Source organism: Echinops telfairi, unplaced genomic scaffold (assembly GCF_000313985.2).
Source record: "Echinops telfairi isolate 266 unplaced genomic scaffold, ASM31398v2 ScPeMD7_7467;HRSCAF=8505_1, whole genome shotgun sequence".
Classification (NCBI taxonomy): domain Eukaryota; kingdom Metazoa; phylum Chordata; class Mammalia; order Afrosoricida; family Tenrecidae; genus Echinops; species Echinops telfairi.
Window position 1 is genome coordinate 22,284,955 of NW_022111368.1, and position 20,410 is coordinate 22,305,364.

At 40.5% G+C, this 20,410-nt stretch overlaps 1 protein-coding gene across 1 annotated transcript in view; it reads right to left on the reverse strand.

Annotated features, from left to right (window-relative positions):
• Positions 1–19,945, reverse strand: part of SLC9A4 (solute carrier family 9 member A4) — an 86,429-nt gene extending 66,484 nt beyond the window's left edge. The window contains exons 1-2 of the mRNA XM_045283821.1: positions 19,408–19,945; positions 9,892–10,355 (exon numbers count right to left, since the gene is read on the reverse strand). Of these exons, the coding sequence (XP_045139756.1) occupies positions 9,892–10,355; positions 19,408–19,669 (726 nt within the window). The 5' untranslated portion in view covers positions 19,670–19,945. The remainder of the gene's footprint in view (positions 1–9,891; positions 10,356–19,407) is intronic.
• Between the last annotated feature and the right edge of the window lie 465 nt (positions 19,946–20,410).

A 20,410-nucleotide genomic window follows, 5' to 3' on the forward strand; every position in this document is an offset into this window, starting at 1 on the left:
AATGAAAGAAAGAAAGAAAGAAAGAAAGAAAGAAAGAAAGAAAGAAAGAAAGAAAGAAAGAAAGAAAGAAAGAAAGAGGTTTCTAGGCTTCTCTAAAGATTTATGAAGAAGAGTTGGGTAACTAACTCAAACTGGACTGCCGATAGGTAACCTTGATGTTCTAATAGGCAAACACTCTTAGCTTCATTGTCACTATTGACCATAATAGTAATCAAGGGATCCCCAAAGAACTTGGAAATGAACGGAGCTTCTGGGAAATGAAGATGGTAGCCTGCAGGTCCCATGGCTTCCTAGATAAGAACACGTCCTTCATTGTGACTGAAAGTATGACAGTAAATGAAAAGAAAACAAAAAACGTGAAGAAAAAAGAGTTGCCCTTGATTCAGCTGACTTTTGGACCTAGGTTTCGCCATCTCATAGGTGCCTTGTTTTTTTCTTTTAAATAAATTTTTTTGTTGTGAGTTAGGTGGGGGTTTGCATGTCAGACCATCACGTGAACTCTGCATCTGACAGTTCAAACAGCTTTCTAATCACCACCTCAACATTTATCCCACCCGACCCTTGATTTCTCCTCTCCCTCTTGTGGACCTCCATTCCCCCTTGCACCAAGGTCGGTCCTTGTCCACCTTCCAGTGCAGCCCATTGGTTGGTTCATCTTCTCACAATTGCCCTCCCCTCTTTGGAACCTCCAAAGCCTGCTCCCTTTGATACAGAAGTCATTGTCTAGGTTTTCATCCGTATAGTAGTGGTCTCAGACTGTCTTTGTCCTTTTGTGCCTGACGAACTTCACTCAGCACCATGCTCTCCAGTTCCAGCATGGTTTTTCTATGAAGCCTAGTATTCCATCGTGCGAATGTACCAGTTTCCTTATCAGTTTGTCCACTGATGAGCATTTGGGTTGTTTCCTACTTCTTGCTGCTGTGAACGGTGCTGCGATGAACACAAGAGTGCACATGGCTGTTCATGGAATGGCTGGTAGTTCTTTATGGTATATACCCTGAAGAAATATTGCTGGCTCATAGGGAATTTCTAGTCCCAGTTGTTTGAAGTAGTGCCAAAGTCCACAATGACTGCATATATTTACAGACCTACCAGCAGTATATGAGTTCTAATCTCTCCTCCATCTTCTCCAGAATGTATTGGTTTCTACTTTTTTGACCTAGGTTGCCACTGTTGGTGTAAGTGATATCTCATCCTTGTTTTTAATTGTAGCTCTTGGATGGTTAGTGATTGTAAGCATTTTTTCCATGGGTTTTTATTAGCTACTTATATATAATTTTTTGTAGAAATGTCTGTTTATGTCCTTTGTCTGCTTTATAATTGGATTAATCTCCCTCCCCTTATTGAGGAATTGCAGTTTTCAATAGATTTTAGAGATTAGTTTCTTGTCTATTGTGTCATTATTAATGATTTCCCCCCACCCAGCTCCCATTCTGGGGAATCTCTTTCTCTTCTTTTTATAAAATCTTTTGATGCACATAATACTTTATTTTTAATAGGTCCTAGTTATCAATTCTGTTTTCCCTTGTGTGTGCTTCCTGCGTGATGTTTGATAGTACATCTATGTCTTGCAATAGGGTCCTTAAGTTTGTCCCGATTTTCCTTGTTGGTTGGTATCTGAATTGGAATCATGCTGTATTTGTAGATTGCTAGGTATAGTATCGACATTTTCACTATGTTAAGCTTTCCTACTGATGGACATGAATTATTCTTCCATTTATGCAGGTATTTTTTGATTCCTTGTAGTTGTGTGTGTCTGATAGTATTCTTTGTACAAACCTTTTATTCTCTGGTTAGGTTTATTCCTATGTATTTCTTCTTTTGTGTGACTATTGTAAATGGTATTGTTTTTATTTATTTGTTTTTCAGAGCTCTCTGCATTAGTATACAGGGATAGTACTTAGGAATCCTACTGATTTTTGCATGTTAATCTTATATCCTGGCAAGTTGCTGAATCTTTTGATTGTTTCCAAGAATTTTTTTATCGAGCCTTTGGGGTTTTCTGCATATAAAATCATATAATCTACAAATAGTGAACGTTTCACTCCATCCCTCCCCCCAATTTGGATTCCTTTTATTTCTTTTTGCTGTCTAATAATTCACACTAATAGTTCACACTTTCAGACAATACTGAGTAAGAGTGGTGATAGGAGCATCCTTATCTCATTCCTGTTTGCAAGTTTTCCCCATTGAGCAAGATGTTGGTTATTGGTTTTTCATTTAAGGCCTTTATTGTCTTTTGAAGTCTCCTTTCTATTCCTATTTTCTAATAAAAAATGGGTCTTGCATGTTGTTAAATGTCTTTTCTATGTCGATTGATATGATCACGTGGTTCTGTTTTGTTTGATTGTTTTGTTTCCGTAGTACATTAAATTGATTTTTTTTCCTACTGTGGAATCATCCTTGCATACCTCATTTGAATCCCATTTGATCGTGGTGTATTTTTTACATGTACATTGTTGGATTCTATTTGGCCAGCATTTCGTTGCCAATTTTTCATCTATGTCAATAAGGGATGTTGATCTGTGGTTTTCTCTCTTTGTTGTGCCTTTGCCAGTTTGGGTCTCAGGGTCTCCTCTCTTCATACATTGAGTTCAGAAGTTTCCTGTCCGCTTTCTGACTTCTGAAGTAGTCTGTGTGGAATTGGTGCCCGTTCTTCTCTGAATACTTGGTGGAATCCCCCAGGGAAACTAGCTGGTCTTGCACTTGTTTTGTTTGGGGGTTTTTTGGTGACCTGATCTGGTTCTTTTGTGACAGGTCTGTCGGGACTTTCTGTGTCAGTCTGCACTAATGTGGGGAGATGGGGTGGTTTTAGAAATCCAGTCATCTCCTGTAGGCTTTCCAATTTGTTGGGGTGCAGTCAGTCTTTCACAAGAATGCGTTATTCTTTTTATTTCACTTGGTTCTGTTGCAATGCCACCCTTTTTCCTCTCTAATTTTAGATATTTGAATCTTCTTTCTTTTCTTTTGTTAAGTTTCCCGGTAGTTTTTCTATTTTTCCAATCATTTCAAAGAACCAACTGCTTGCCTTGTTGATTTCTTATATTGTTTCTCTGTTTTCAAATTCATTCATTTCCACTCTAATCTTTATGATTTCTTTTCTCCAGGTTGCTAAAGTTTTATTTTGTTGCACTTGTTCTAGTTGCTGAAAGTGTTGAGTTAAAGCGTTTATGTTGGTGTTCTGCTGTTTTATATTTGTGTTGATTTCATAAATTCCTGATTCCTGTTTTTGCTGTGTATCAAAGGTGTTGGTATGTTGTTTAGCATTCTCATTTGTTTCAATTATTTTTAAAGTCTGACCCCTTACTTCATTTATTATCCAGTTATTTTAAGTATTGTGTTATTCAGTTTCCACGCATTTGATTTTCTAGTTTTACTCCATTGTGATTTGAGAAAGTGGACTGTAGAATTTCAATATCTTCAAAATTATTAAGACTTGCTTTGTGATCTAACACGCGTGTTTTCCTATAGACTACTGCAAGTACACTGGAAAAGACTGCACTGTGCTGACATTGGGTAGAGTGGCCGGATTTAGTCTAGGAGGTCAAGTTGGTTAATTGTGCTACTTAGCTGTTCTGTGTCTCACTGAGTTTCTTTCATGATCACGCGTCTTTACTTGAGAGTAGCGTGTTGGTGTCTCCTTGTTATTGCTTCATTTTCTATTTCTCTCTTCAAATTTATGAGGGTTTTATTGGTGTGTTTTGAGGATCTTCCATTGGGTGTTTATGTTTATTATTTTGTTGTCTTCTCATTATGCAGTGCCCATTTTCCTTTCATGATGTTTTTTGACTTGATGTCTCTTTGATCGATGATTAACCTTGCCCTTCTGCTTTTTTCCCCATTAGCTTAGTAAATTTGTCTCTATCCTTTTATTTTTAGTCTATCTTTGTGTGTTTGGTGAGTGTATTTCTTGTAGGCAGCACATTGATAGGCCTCTTTCAGTTAACCAGTCTGTTACTCTCTGTCTTGAGGGGTGTATTTAATCTATTACCAGTCAGCAACATTATTGATATGCATGTGTTTACTTCATAATTTGGCCATTTCTTTTGTGTTTATGTGCGGTTTTATCGGTTTATTTGTTCTTCTCATCTTTCTGTGCTGTTTTGAATACTGTTTTCAGTGTATTGACATTTGGGAGTTGATTTGGATGCTTCTCTCATATTTTTCTGCTGTGGTTGTTGATTCAAATCCTTCCATTTTTCCTTGTCTGGGAATACTCTTTTTTCTCCCTCATATTTGGGAGATACCTTTTCTGAATATAAGACTGTTGGTTTGTGTGGATATACATATTATTTCACGATATAAGAGACTTTAACATAAATATATATTTCATGATGTAAGAGACTCTAACTACAATATGTCACAATGCTTATCATTTCGAATTTATCCCTTTTCAGTTTCTCTCAGCTTCTTGGATAGTTGTTTTCTCCTATTATATGGTGTTAGGAATGTTTTCTTCTATAATTTCTTATACTATTTTCTCTGTGGACATTTTTGTGCTTGTAACTTCCTATTCTGGAATCTCAATGAGACATAGATTGTACTTTTCCACATAATTCTTAGGCATTCTTTGGCTTTATTTCTTATTGTTTTGATTGTTTCACTCATAGATTGTCGTTGAGGAAGTTGTCTTCAAGCTCATTAATTCCGCTTTCCGTTGCTTTGATTCTGTGATTGGGTTTGGTTCTTTTCCCCTCTGTGTTGTCTCATGTTATTACTTTGCTATTTATCTTCTGGAAGGCTATTTGGTGCTGGGTTTCTAGTTGTTACATTCTTTCTCTTGTTCTCTGGAATATTTCCCCCATCCATGGAAAGTACCAGACCATCAATTGTTGGAATTCTATTTCTAGTAGTTTCAGGGTCTTGTCTTCAGGATTTTCCTCTGGATCTGGGTGTTACGTGTTTGTATGCCTGTTTTTCTTGTTTGGACCTTGACTGACTGCCTTTCTGCACCAATAGTGTTGAGAAGGTTCCTGAGTCTTTTCTGAATAGCTGGCTTTGTCCTGTTTGTGCACAGGGACAGCCTGGGGTTTCCTTGCCAGGGTAGAGGAATCGGTGGGGGCTTCTTTTCTGGGGCTTGGGAATAGCCAGGGCTTTCCTTTCCAGATTTAGGGGACAGCCAGGTACTTCCTGGATGGTTTTGGGGCATGGCCAGGGCCTTGCTAGCAGAGCTGTGGGGAAGCACAGGAGCTTCATGGCTGGGGCATGGACGTAGCTAGAGGGTTCCTTCCCAAGGTGTGGGGACTACCAGAGGCTTTCTTGTCTGGCTGTGGGGATGCCTGAGGGTTTCCTTGTTGGGCTGTGGGACAGAGAGAGTCTACCTTTCCAAGGCACAGAACAGGTAGTGCCTTCTTTGTCAGGACAAGGGATGCCTGGGGCCTTCCCTGCTGGGACATGATGATGCCTGGGGCCTTCCTTACCATGCCATGGAGATGACTAGGGGCGCCTTTGTCAAGGTGAGAGAATGACAGAACCTTCCTTACAAGGTCATGAAAATGGACAGGGCTTAACTTTCTGGCGCACAGGGATACCTGGGGGCTAGCTGGGGGCTTACTTGCTGAGATGCTGGGATGACCAGGGCCTTCCTTTCCAAAGCCTGGTGACAAATGGGGGCTTCCTTGAAAGGATGGATTTCCTTGTAGGCTGTTTTCAGCAGTCAATTTTTCAGAGTAGACTGACATGCTTCTGAATTGGTTCAGACCTTCGACCTTTTGTTAGCAGCCAAGCACATTCACTTATTTATAGCAACCCAGAGATCTTTGAATCGAAGGAGGAGCTTCTCAGTACCAGAAGTATGACAATGAAAGATCCCAGGGACTAAATTAGGCCAATCTTGAGAAGGATGTGAGGATTCTGGTTTTAAGTAGACCACTACATTAAATCAAGACCCACTGCACTCTTGCCCCCTAAAAACAATAAACCAGTAATTCTCACACTTCATCTACCTTCTGAGATACTTGCTAAAAACACTAATTCCAAGGTCCCACTCTCTAAGATTCTGAGACAATCAGTCTGCATGGGGGCTTGGGCCTCTAAATACTCCTCAAGTCCACAGGGTGATTTTGAAGTCCAAGCGTGAAACCCGCACTCTGAGAAAGTAAACATTGCATTCCTGTGTTTGCCTGCAATCAACTGTCTGACAATTTAGCATTTATGGAACTGGCCTAAAAGGAAAGCATGCCCAGGCCTGAGGGTCCTAGCCTCTTGTATCTGCAGTGGGAATTCTCCCTATAAATTAATTAGTCTCCTTCTCCCTTGAGTGTATGGACCCACTGCACTTGTTGAATCTGCCTCTGACAGTAATGATTTTTTAAAAGATTGTTTTTAACCTTGTACTATATATTTTGGCGTAAAGCACTTAGAATGAAAATATTGCAGAGGTGAATTAAATCATGAAATATAAAAGCAGGAAAACCACAAAATGGAATGGTCGCTTATTCTATATGGTCAGGTGCCATCTCCCCAAGCATAATTTTTTATGAATGTCATAGGATAAGAGACTCCATTACAAAAAAATCAGCAATGGAACAGGAAGAAGCATTTGACTTGTATGTATCATTCAGTTAAAATTCAGATAATTTAATGCGTTCCTATAACTCAATTTGTGTGCAAATCTCAATATGTGCCTGCAATTGTGACAAACTTCAACTAAAAGCTGTTCATCATTTAGCTAAAATTTAAAATTGGGATATAAATATATATTATATATTTTTAAATTCTGGCATCCCAAAATATATGAACTTCCCCGAATATGTATCAGGGATCTATCATATCCCTGAATATATGAACCAGGAGAGATATTAAGAAGCATCAATAATTGAGAAATGCTTTAGTATCATTATGCAGATTGAACCACAAACTACTGCCACTGAGTCGATTCTGACTCATAGCGATTCTGTGGGACAGTGTAGAGCTGCCTCTGTGGGTTCCGGAGACAATAACTCTTGCTGGGCAAACAAAGCTTTCTCCTGTGCAGCAGTTGGTGGCATGGCACCACTGCCCTTACAGTTAGCAGCCTACTGCATAGCCACCAGGCCACCAATGGTCCTAAAAGATGAAGCCTTCTACTCCCATAAAAAGTTACAGTCTCTGAAACCCACAGAGGCAGTTCTACTCTATTCTATAGTATCGCTGTGAGTCAGAATCAACCCAATGTCAGCGAGAGTGAGTGAATTAAAACCTAGATGAGAAATAATATTTTTGCTTATTAGATTTGGAAACATTAAGAAAACTAGTTAGCAAGCCAGTTAGGGTTTAGTATAGCACCAATGAAACATACAACTTTCCTCTAGTTCTTTAATGCTTCCCCCACTACACACACTATCCTGATCCCAATTCTACCTTACAAATCCGGCTAGACCAGAGCATGTACAAGCATACAGATAAGAGCTGGAAACACAGGGAATCCAGGACGTATAGAACCCTCAGGACCAATGAGAGTAATGATACCAGGAGGGTAGGGGGAACCAATCACAATGATCTGCATATAACCCCCTTCCCAGGGGACAGACAACAGAAAAGTGGGTGAAGGGAGACATCGGTCAGTGTAAGACATGAAAAAAAATTATAAATTATCAAGGGTTCATGAGGGAGGGAGGGTAGTGGAGGGACGGGGGGGAAAACCTGAGTAGCTGATACCAAGGGCTGAAGTAGAAAGAAAATGTTTTGAAAATGATGATGGCAACAAATGTATACATGTGCTTGACACAATGTATGTATGTATGGATTGTGATAAGAGCTGTATGAGCCCCCAATAAAATGATTTTTTATAAAAAGAAAACTCTCTAGCATGGGCAAGGACTCAAGGAAACATATTCCATACACTGTTAATGTGAATGTGATTCAATTTTTTTAAATGTTCTGCAAAACCTTAGCAAGCTCTTTTAACATTTTACATGAAAATGATTTTAACACAAAAATTTTACTTAGAAGACTATAGCTAATAAAAATTCAGACAACAGGAAATATACCCAGAAACATGAATATTCATTGAAACATGAAGAGTGAACATTTGAAAACAAGCTTAATGTATATCCATCAAGAGATGATTAAATAAACTATAGCAAGTCCAATCTACGAAATATCATGCAGCCATTGAAAAGGCACAGAAAGAACTCCAAGACTTGTTCTGTCCGCGCACTGCACACATTAATATCCTCCTTCATTTATGCAAAATCAAATGCACTAAACACCTCTAAAGCAGTTGTAGTCCCCTAGATTTGGATTCATGGTGACCACAGGTGGATTAGAGGAGACCTGGATTCCACAGGGCTTTCCAAGATGCAAACTTTCTGAAATGAAGAATGCAATCTATATCCTTATGCAGGTGTCAGCTATAAAGATTGGGGAGCAAAGACTGAACTGATAAGGTGATTGCCTCTTGAGGAGCTCCATGGAAGAGGGTGTGGGTAAGGAGAGGTTTTTATGTTTTATGCTGCAGCATTTTACTTTGCGTGATGCTTTTACAGTGAAAATGTATTTTAGCATCATTTAACTGATGTGATAGAAATTTAAAATAAGAACAGTATAAAGCCTCATAAAGTACCATGCGATGAGAAGCTTAAATTAATAGGTTGAAGCTGAGCAATTGTCTAGTTAATTCGGAATACGAGGGGGTATCCCCACCCACCCCCAAAATGGAATTTTTTTCAAAGCTATGTTTTTGGTTTTTTTTCACTAAACAACACTAAGGGTAAAAAATGGCTGCATGAGCAGGTGCATTGTCGTGGTGGCAGAACCAGTCCCTTGTCTGCCACAAATCAAGCCTTTTTTGTCACACACTGTTATGCTATATTTTTAGAAGCTATAAATAGAAAGCTTGATTAACAATCTGACCTGGTAGAACGAACTCTAAATGTACTATGAGTGAACAGTTTTGTCCATTTGGGAAGTTGATGGAGGTCCAGAATGAGGTTTATCATCAATCAACGTTTCACCATTTGGGAAATGAGAAAACCACTTGTACAGTTGAGGTTTACCCATAGTCCTCTCCTTGTAAGCTCTGCTCAACATCACAAGTTGCTGTGGCATTTTTCCCAAGGAGGAAATAAAATTTCACAGCTGCAAGCTGTTCTCTTAAATTGGCCATCACAAAAAAATGAGGTTCAAGTGAAAGTGCTTTTATGAAAAAATTCACTGTAACCAAAGAGAACCTTCCCGGGTGATGCCACTGGGTGCACTAACTCAAAGCAATGCTCGCCTTTAGGAAGAATGTGTGCAACTAAGCTCTGCCCAGTGAAGCTTGTTTGTTTTGTTGTTGTTGTTTTGTTTTGCGAGAAGTGGAGGGGTATCCCCTCATATTTAAGCAACAACAACCTACACACTTCTTTTAGATTCTAGGACTATGAGTTAAGGTAGCCTGTTAGCTACTCTTGCTTCCTTTCCAGAAGAAATTTTAAGGGAAAAATAATTAACTTACTTTCTCTATGTGAGTCATGTAATTGAGTTTGATAGAAGCAAGCTGTTTTGCTGTGTCTTCTCTCCCTCTATTATTGTATTTTATTTAACTTTTTTCTAATGAGATGCATTAAATAAAACAATGCATATAAATAAAATGGGGAAACTCAGAAGTATTTTAGCAACAGCTGTGCTTGCTGAGTGAAAAATTGGATCAAACTACAGAATTATATCTCCTTTGTCCTTTTTCTTTCATTAAAGGAGCTAGTTGGCTAGCAAGTGACCAGCTACATTAGCGGGCATTTCTGTACACAATGCAGGTCCTAAGAAAAGTTACCAGGAGCTGGGACACACAATACTGATTGAAACTGCCCATGTCCCACTACAGCCCAGCCAAACTTGGACATTGCCCATTAGCTTCAAGGACAGCCCCTTATCCTTAACCATATTCCTGACTCCTGAGCTCCTCTAGGGGATTTGTCATTGGCATCTTACCACACTAATCCCATCATTGAGAAGGGCCTCCCCGAAGATCATCATGTAGAGTGGCTCATTAACACGTGCTTCCTCGAATACAGCCAGTACAGCCACGGGGTCCACAGCAGAGATCAGGCTACCAAAAAGCAGGTTTTGCAGCAAGTTAACATCACTGAGGCCAAAAACCTTGATCTGGCAGATGAGGTAGAGGGAGAGGCCAATTCCAAAGGCATTGATCAGGGCGCCCAGTCCAGCCCACCACAGGATGGAGCCAAAGTTCTCAAAGAAGGGCCTGGTGGGCATAAAGTAACCACCCTCCAGAACAATGGGTGGAAGGAGATACAGGAAATAGATGCTTGAATCCATGACAGGAGGTGATTTGTGGTCCGTGCCAAAGATGATGCTGCCCACCAAAACTCCAACAATGATGAGGAGGCAGCTTTCTGGCATGAGATGGGGCAGTCTGTGGTAAAGATGAAACCCTGTGGAAGGGCAGAGGTTAATGAAGGCGTTTGCAAATAGAACTGTTCTAGCTACTAATCAATGAGATGGGTGTGCATAGGAAGTACTTTCATTTGTCTCATCTTTGTCATTTCTGAGCCTCAGAAAGTACTGATTGGGTCCATTGTTGCATGGGCTTTAAATGGGATCAAGCACCTTCCGTATGGGGCGCAGTGCAGTTAGAGCACTGTTCCTTAGCCAGTCATCCTTCTCTCCCTTTGTGCCTACTTTCTCCCTCTGAACGGGATGTGAAGGGTACATAAGGGAAAAAGAGGAGAGGAAAAACTCTTCTGCAGCCAGGTAAACTCACTTCTATTTCATGCAAAGTCACCCCAAATTCCCCTTGTTATGAATTTCCTTTCCAAGTCCCATTCCCCACTCGAAAAAACAATAGTAGTAATAATAATAAAGAGATCTTTTATTTTGTTTTCTTTACTTAAACCATGACATTGCCATTTGGTCAGCACCCCCGGAGGAAAATCATATCCCATTATCATGGATCCTTTCCTTCACCGTGATCTCCTTCCTTCCGTCAGCTCTCTACCTCATGAGTTACATGCTTCTCTATTTCTCTGACTAATGCTTTTATTTAGCACCTTCCCATTTCTTCTTCTGATTATAGGCGCACTTCATTTTACTATGTTACGCTGTTTGGCATATTGTAGATACTGATTTTTTTTTTTAATGGAACGTTTGTGGCAACCCTGTGTTGAGCACTCGGTGCGCCCCGTTTTCTCCACAGCACGTGCTCACTTCCAGCACTCATCTCCGGTGCCTTGACTCTGGCAAGTCCTCTTGCCGGCAACATAAACAGCGATTATACATGTGGACTTCGTCAGGTGGACAATATAAGAATCAAATCTGATTTCTCTGTGGTAAGAGCAAGTAGAAAAGCTCAACATCAGTGGCCGAAACAAGGTCCAGGGCTGACAGATCATCAATTGCTCCCATGAAAGTACAAGTTGAAGGTGAAGGAAATTTAAACAAGTTCCCACGAGCCAGATTATGATCTTGAGTCTATACCTCCTGAATTTAGAGAACATCCCCCAAATATATTTGATCCCAAACAACAAACCAATTAAGCCGATTTGAATTTATAGTGAACCTATAGAAGGGGTAAAACTGTACCTTTGGGTTTTTCATCAAGATCATACATTTTCATGAGAGTAGATAGTCTCATCTTTCTCCCATAGACTGTCTGGTAGATTCCAACCATTGACCCTGCCATTAGCAGTGCAGAGCATTGCCAACTATACCACTAGGGCTCCTGTTTTGACACACTGAGCACTAATGACAGCAGACAAGATGAGCTATGGGATGATATCAAGAACATAACACAAGGATTTTATTTATCAGAGATATAGGATGGTAAATTTACAGAAACAGTCACTAGAATAAATGGCTTAGGGTTATGGAAAGGAAGGTTGGGAGGAAATGCAACTCATAGCAATGAATACAAAAATGAAGAAAAGGCTCTAAATCGATTGCACAACTCTTTTTTAATATATCGAAACCATTTCATTGTATGGTATGTGACTTATACATCCATAAATCTACTTTTTAAAAAGAACGTCCTAAATGATGAAAGCAAAAAGTCACCCCAAAGACAGGAAAGAAAGCGAAGACCAGCATGGATGCCAAGAGAGCCCTGAAATTCACTCTTGAACAGATAGTAGCTGAAGCAAATGGAAAAAATTACAATGTAAAATAACTGAGTAGAAAATTTCAAAGGGCAGCTTTAGAAGACAAAGTTGAGTAATGAAATGGATAAAGATTTGGAATTCAAAGTCCAAAAGGAACATCATATTCAGCATATTCCAACGGAAAGAACTGAAGAGAAAATTAAAGCCTCAAGTTGAAATATTGAAGGATTCTATGGGCAAAATATTGAATGATGCGGAAAGCCTAAAAACCATATGGAAGGAAAACACAGAGTCATTGTACCCAGAATCATTGATTGAAGTCCAACCATTTTAGGAGGGAGCATGGGATCAAGAGCCAGTGGTACTGAAGGAAAACATCCAAACTGCACTGAAGACGTTGGCAACGAACTAGGCTCCAGGACTTGACAGAATGTCAATGGAAAGGGCTCAGCAAGGTGATTAAGCTCTAGAAGCACTCATCCATCTGTGACAAAAAATTGAATGAGAGCTCCCTGGTGAACCTGGAAGAGATCCACATTTGTGCCCATCCCAAAGAAAGATGAGCTAACAGAATGCAGAACCCATGGGACAGAATCAAAGGTATCACAGGAAAGTAAAATTTTAACTGAAGATAACTTAAAAATGGTTTCAACAGTGCATCACCAGGGAGCTACCGGCAATGTCATCCAGACTTAGAAGAGGAGGTCATTGCTGAGTCAGGTGGCTCTTGACTGAAAACCGAGAATCCCAGGAAGATGTTTGCATGTTTTTATTGACTACACTAAACCATTCATCTGTGGAATTTATAACAAACTCTAAATAATATTGAGAAGAATGGGAATTCCAGAACACTTCCTTGTATGCATGTGGAACCTGTACGTGAAGAAATAATCATGCATGCAGAACAAGAAATCCTGCATGGTGTAAAATCATATACAATCTGGGTGCTGAGAACAATCATTTACAAAGCTGACTAGCATGAAGAAGAACAAGGCATCAGGATCAGAGGAAGACTTACTAACAACCTGCTACGTGCGCATGATGCAGATTTGCCTGCTGACAGAGAGAACTTAATCACTTGCTGATGAAAATCAAGGATGACAGCCTTCAGTAGGAATCACAACCCACACAAAATACAAAAGTACTCACAACTGGGCCAACAGACATCATGATAAATGGAGAACATACTGAAGTTGCCAAGGATTTCATTTTACTGGGCTCCACAATCAGTGCTCTTGCAAACGTCAGGGAAGAAATCAAATGGTATATTGCATTGGACAAATCGACTACAAAATGCCTCTTTAAAGTTCTGAAGAGTAACGGTTTCACTTTGGGGATTAACTTACTCCTGCCCCAAGCCATGGGTTTTTCATTCACCTCATAGGCATGTGCAAGTTAGGAAATGAAATAGGGAGAGCTATGGGGAAACGGATGCATTTGAGTTAGGATGCTGGCGAAGAATATGGAAAGGCCCATGGGCCGCTAGAAGAAAACCACAAATGTATCTTGGATCAAGTACAGTCAGAATGCTCCTAAGAGTCAAGGCTGGTGAAACTTTATCTTTAGTACTTTGGTTATCCTACCAAGGGATTCAGCTGCTGGAAAAGGACATCAGACTTGTCAAAACAGGGAGTTATCACCAAGAGGAAGACCTTCAAAGAGAAGAATTGGCTCAATGGCTGCACCAATGAGCTCAGCCCAACAACACTTGTGAGGATGGCGCACGAACAAGTGTGTGGTTCTATTGTAGGAAGGGCCCTGAATAGCATCGTGGGTCACTTCATCTCTTGTGTCAGATTCTGGCAATCCTTGTAATATTTCAAAGTTTTTTTTATAACACATATCTGATAGGCTATACTATACCATAAACATAACTTTTACATACACCAGGTAACAAAAATATATGGATTTATTTTACTGTGATATTCACTTTATTGTAGTAGTCTGAGGACAAACATAATATCTCTGAGATATGCTGGCACTGTGTTATATTCCATATATCGAATTTCACTCTCTCAGTCCTCAAATCTATCCCAACACAGCTGTCAGACAGGTTTCTCTTGTCATGAGTATCTGTCTCATTTGCCACCGAACATTCTGAAGACATGCAAAACATCTCCAGGGTTTTAAAGTGAGGGTCTTTGTTAGGCACCATGTGCAAAGATCAAACGATGCACTCTGCTAAGCAATGCAACGTGGAAGACCAATGATGCTTGCAAGGATGTTTTCTGCTCTGATGAACATTTAGTGAGACCTGAGCAAAGAAGCAGGACTAAATAACCCAAAAGATGGAATATTCTAAATATTCTAAAATAATCTAGAACATGGACTATTCCAACAAGTATGGGGAATGCTCGGAGGATGAACGGCGATGACAGGGCATTCTCCCAGTTTATCTCACACGCTCCATGACTTTTGCACACCCTACACTGTAGCCAGTCAAACGTTCTTTGCCCAGCATTCCCTTCATCTTGTCGGATGCTAGTCTTGCTGGCTGCTTTGTCCTTTTCCTCTGCCGATTCTGGTCCTGCTCATATTTGGAGGCCTTCTAGATTTTCCCAAACTCCTCCCAAGGAAGTAATATACCTTGCCCTTCATGTAGTAATATTTTATCTGTATCTGTCAAACAGTAATAAGCCTTATCTGTTCTCTTGTGTGAATATCATTTATCTCTCATAATATTGAAACAATAGAAATTGAGAGTCAATGATGCACACCTCTAGTTCTCTCCTAAGTCCTTATCAAGCTGCCCTTTCCACACTAGTTGATCTATCTGCTGAAAGAATCTCTAGGTGTATAAATGAATGAATGAATGAATGATTTAATATTCCTCTGAGAAGTATGGAAAGGAGAAGTTGAACAGGTTGCTTAGTTTTTGTTTGTTTTTTGAACAGGCTGTTGAAGAAGGACTTACATAGTTGTATAACAAGATGGAGAAGCTCTGGTGGCACAACGAGTTAAGCATTTAGCTGCTAACCATAAGGTCAGCAGTTCCAAACCATCCTCCACTCTGTGGAAGAAAGATAAGACTTTCTTCTCCAGCATCAGTGCAATGGCATGAATTTGTTTGTCTGTTTTGGACAACAAAATGCTAGACATTTTATGTGGGGAGAATTTCAAATGCAAAAAAAGAGATGCCACAGTAATTCACCCAGCACTTTTGAAATTCTTTTGCTCTTCTTTTGGCCAGTTTTGAATTGGGAGGAGTAGTGGGAGAAGAACGGATGAATGCTATGGAACTAGAGAATGGACAGGAAACCACACTCCTTGCCGTCCAGTGGATGCCCGCTCACAGTGAGCCTGTCAGGCAGGGTGGGAGGGACGCTGTGAGTTTCCAAGAAAGTCATTATTTGCAGGAGTAGAAAACCCCACTTCCCCCTGGAGCAGCTGGTGGTTTCCATGTGTGGCTTTACAGTTAGCAGCTCAAAGGGTCAGCACCACAGCAGGTGCCTTTGAGTCACAAATAGCCAATTCCAGGCTCAGGGGGGTGGTCTTCCTGATACAGCACATGGGGAGCTATTGGATTTCTCTTTAGGAAGTCTTAAATTCTGTCATCCAGAGTCTGGACATTCCTGTCCTCTGCTTGAACTTCTCCATTCGCCTTTCAACGCTAGATAATGCAATGGAATGCAATTATTACCAAGAGAGACTCTTCTCATGGACACCACTGTCCCATGGCATCAAGGTTAATGTAAGGCATCTGCGCTCTGGAGAGAACGTCTTTCCCTGGACTCAGGAGTTCTTCTGAAGTTTTGGACTCTGCATTTCCTGAGGATTTCTTGTTTTGCTCCTAATGCTTATTTTAAACAGTTTCATTTCCCTCAAGATGGAAGAGCCCATAGGATGGTTTTTCTCAGCCTCCTTGACTCCCCATGTTGCTCCTATTTGCAGGAATCCAGTTTACTGGAATGGTTTTGACACACACCTGCCCACCTGCCATAATCCCAGCTCTACCAACACCAGCAATTGCAGGAAGGAGCTACACGCCCATAAATTGGGCATCATAAAAGGAACTCAATGGGCACATCATATGAGGTAGGATAATGTATGAGACTAGAAAAACAAAGGCTATACATCATCTATGTTATAGTTTTAAAATCTCTCCCTTGTCATGCTAGAGTCAGTTACTGAGATTTTACAATTTCAACATCTGAAACATAAATGGCCACCAATTTAAAATAAATGCCTTTCTCAAAAGATGAAATAATAAGAACGGACTGTCAAATGATTTAAAGAATATTCTAGAATATTTTAAGAATTTGAACTAAAAAAGAATAAATTGTGAAAAGTCATACATGATTTGTATTATCTTGGTTTAATGACACTTTTGTTTTACAACATGAATAAATGAATATTTTAAAAATATGTACAAATAGCTTTAATGTTCTCTTGTCAGATTACCTACCAGCCATACTTGGTTACCTGTCTTCATGATTAGATTCTGGACCTGGGGTTACTCTGGTCCTTACCTTTCCTTACATAATGTACCAGAGTTCAGTAAATATTTCTTGATAGGATGAATGAATAAAATAATGAATGACAATAATTGTGACTACTAATTATATCCTGATTCAGGTCTTTTAACACAGAATTTGGAAGACCAAACATATGAGTTGCTTAGTATTAAAGTTTAATAGGTCTTTTTTTTTCAGCCCTGGGAAAGGAAATGCTATATATATAACTATTAGCTAGTACCTGGTATTTAGCTATGTATTTAATGAATATGGGCTCCTTTTCTTACCCCTATGTCTGTGTGTAGGAGAAAAATAAGCCAAATTCTTGAGTATTAACAGATATGAAATTACCCTTAAGTAAAAAAAATTCTACTGCTATTTTGAAGGAGAAAGAGGAGGCTTTCTATTCTCATAAAGAGTTACAGCCTTGGAAACTCACAGGGGCAGTTCTACCCTGCCCTGTCGACTGAATGGTGGTGAGTGAGTGTGACTGTTATCTCGTTTAAATTATTTATTTTCATTTCAAAAAAATGTGTTGAATTGTATAAACATGTACACAAAGCATAACTGAACACACTACTAGCAAGCTGATTCTGACTCATAGTAACCCTACAGGACAGAGACAACAGCTCCTTTGGGCTCCCAAGACTAAATCATTCTGGGGCTAGGCAGTCCCGTCTTTCTCCCAAAAAGCAGCTTGTGCCTCAGAACCGCTGACCTTGCCGTTAGCAACCCAGTGCGTATCCCACCGCCTCACCAGGGCTTCAAGAACCTGCCGGTCAACAGGTCTATGGAGAATTGAGGGACCCTGGTGGCCTGGTGAACCATGCACTGAACTGCAAAGCACAGGTCAGCAGTGTGAACCCACCAGTAGTTCCGCTCTCTATGCCAGGCCAGACTGACAGTTTTGAAAACCCAAAGGAGGACTTGTACCTGCCCATAAGGTCACTATGGATCAGCATCAATTTGATAGCAGTGAGTGAAAGAAATAACTGTGTCCTTACAATGCTTCTCACTCCTAGTCCGCATAGTGACTGGGCACACACAGCACCTCTAGGCGAGAAACTTTATTGTATACTAATAGAAAAGTCAAGATGAAATTCACCTTTTCTGCATTGAGATGTTTCCTGATAGTTTATACCAGATTTTTTTTGATCAAATATTCTCCTCACGTGTGCAATACTTTAGACTGAAAAGAGGCCTTAGAATCACTTCACAGAAGAGCAAACTGAGATTTATAAAGACAATGTGCTTAGCTAGCAAATGACAGATGTGATTTCCTGATTCCCATGCCAGTTTACACATTTCCACAAAGAGGAAAGGGGTAGGAGATGGGAAGGCTAGACTCTCTAGCATGTTTGTAAGGAAAATTACCTAGGTTGCTCTCAGTCTCATTTAAGGCATGCCACTGTGAGGTCTGAACTGAAAATAATATCCATTTGGAAGGCTAAATTTATTTGACTACTTCTTAAAAATCATGTTAGCCTGTGTAATGGTTTCAGGACCATTACATCACCTTACATTCGTCCAGAGATCTGAAGACAAACAAACTCCATTCCGTTTTCAGAGTTGACTGAGTCAAAGTGAGTAACACTTAGAAAGAAGCAGCTAACGAACATAACAGGATCCCTCAGATCCTTGGAAAAGGCGGTAAAAAAAATAGACAAAATCCATAATCCTGATACCAAAAAACTAACGGCCAAAGGTTCATCACTCAACCTATATTTCACATTCATCCTAGAGGGAAAAAAAAGTGAATGAACATTGGAATGTTTTATCTAGATTCTATCTCAATAGCAACACTCAAATCCACTGCCACTGAGTTGATTCCAACACATGCCACAGCCCTCGGAGGGAGAAAGGCTGGCCTTTCTACTCGCATTCACAGTTAGTTTAGGGAATTCCTGGGGCAAGTCTACCCTGCCCTGTCGGGCAGAACCTCATGGCAGTGGGTTTTGTTTTTGTTTTTATAGAACGCTTCCTGAGAGTTTCCAAGGCTGGACATCTTTTCAGAAGCCTCATCTTTCTCCTGGGGAGTGGCAGCTGATCTCAAACCAATGTCCTTGAAGTTACTAGCCCAAGACTTAGCCCACAAAGCCCCCATGGTTCCAAAGGTACAATAAACTTTCTCAAACTCAATAAAGCTTATAAGTGAGTCAAAGGAGAATTTAATAACTGAGATAACTGTATCAATTTTCCACCTTTAGGATAAGCTGATTTTAAGAAGGGAAGGACATGAAATTCGAGATAAACAGTCACAGAGTGTAAACCACTCCTTTAGTTTATTAGGACAAAGAACACTTGATTCAAACTGAATCCAGTAACTCAAATTCTCTTTATTTTGCAAAAGAAACCACAGGTGCCCCCACTGACTCTCCATTTGGCTCAGCTGTGAACGAATATTTGAGGGATCCATACTCTCTCACATGCGCCACAGCCTACCACCCAGTGATGTGAATGTAGCCGGTGGTGCCCTGGCTCTTCCTTTCTCTCCATTTGCATGGATCATCCGCCACTTCTGAAGAGTAAACAAAGGGGCCCATTGAGGAAGTCCATGCTCTCAGGGCCAAGAATCAAAGAAGTGTGTTTGACAGAAGCGTCATTAGGCAGCTCCTGAAAGTTCCAACCTGCAACATTCTGAGGGCTACCTGCTTTGCTCTTTGTATTGTTTAAGCCATCGAATTGAAGAATTTTTACCTGCAGAACAATACCCGATGGTTGACGCTCTAAAATTAGAAAAGAACTGAGATAAAACTGGATCCAAAAGTATGCTCTTACATTTTCAAGCACAACCCCAAAGCATTAAACGGTTTCATAAAAAGCAATGCCTTTGACCCAACAGAATTATTATGCAAAAGCAGTAATAGTTCAAACTACCATTTATCAGGCATTAACTATTAGGTAAAAATCCCAGAACCAGGTGTGTGAGGACTTACCTATTTTTGCAAGGGATGCTAGAAGTATCCAGAGGGTGACCTCATAAGGAATTTGCACATAGTCATAATCCAGGGAAAAGACAGAGATCCTCTCCTCTGGCTCTGAGCTGGCAGCAGCCAAGCGCGCATGAGGGTTGCTGTTCCCAGGCTGGGCGGTGACACTTGGGGGCTTCAAGCCAGAAGATGCATCCGAACATTGGAGTGCAATGAGCAAAAGCAAATAATTCCGAGGGTGGAAAGCCACGAAGACATGAAAAGACATGGTGTGAGCTTCTGCTCCCTACCTGTACTCGTGTGCGCCAAGGTGTGCCACACACCCAGAGAGGGGAGACTTCTAGAAGCACGTGCAGTCCGTGAATCATTCTAAGAATCCCAGCATGTCCTTGAACCCTGAGTGTTGATATCTTCGAATCTTCAAAGCATTTGTGTTCAAGTAATTCAGCTTCTAACTCAAAGACAAGGCAAGACAGCCAAGCTCTACAGGATTGGAAATCGAAAATATGTCTTCGTTCAATGACGATTCCTAGCGTTATTGCACACTGATCTCATCTCGTGAGTGAAAAATAAAAAATGACAACTGATTGCTCATTCCAACTCTGCTCGGAGTCTTTCTAGTGAGGAGAGGACGCTTTCCCTTTCTGCCAGAACCCAGGAAAGAGCTACCTGTGCGGCACCTGCTGCTTCTCTCCTCCCCCTGCCGTCGCCCTTGTTTTGAATGGCCAAGGCAGCAGGTAGCTACTGAACCACAATTATTTGCTCTGATTTGACTTCTGTAATAAAATGCTTTCCCTGACTGTTCTCCAGGGGTTGCACTGCTGACATCTAGTGGTCAAGCACAACGTGTACATCCTTAGGATCTATAAAAATGCAGGATGAAACGGAAAACTCACTCTTGTCAAGTCAAACACTGACTCCTTGCAGTGGTCCCCTGGGGATTTCTAATACGGTAACTGTTTACTAGATAGCCCAATCTTTCTCCCGAAGAGCTTCTGGTGGTTTTGAA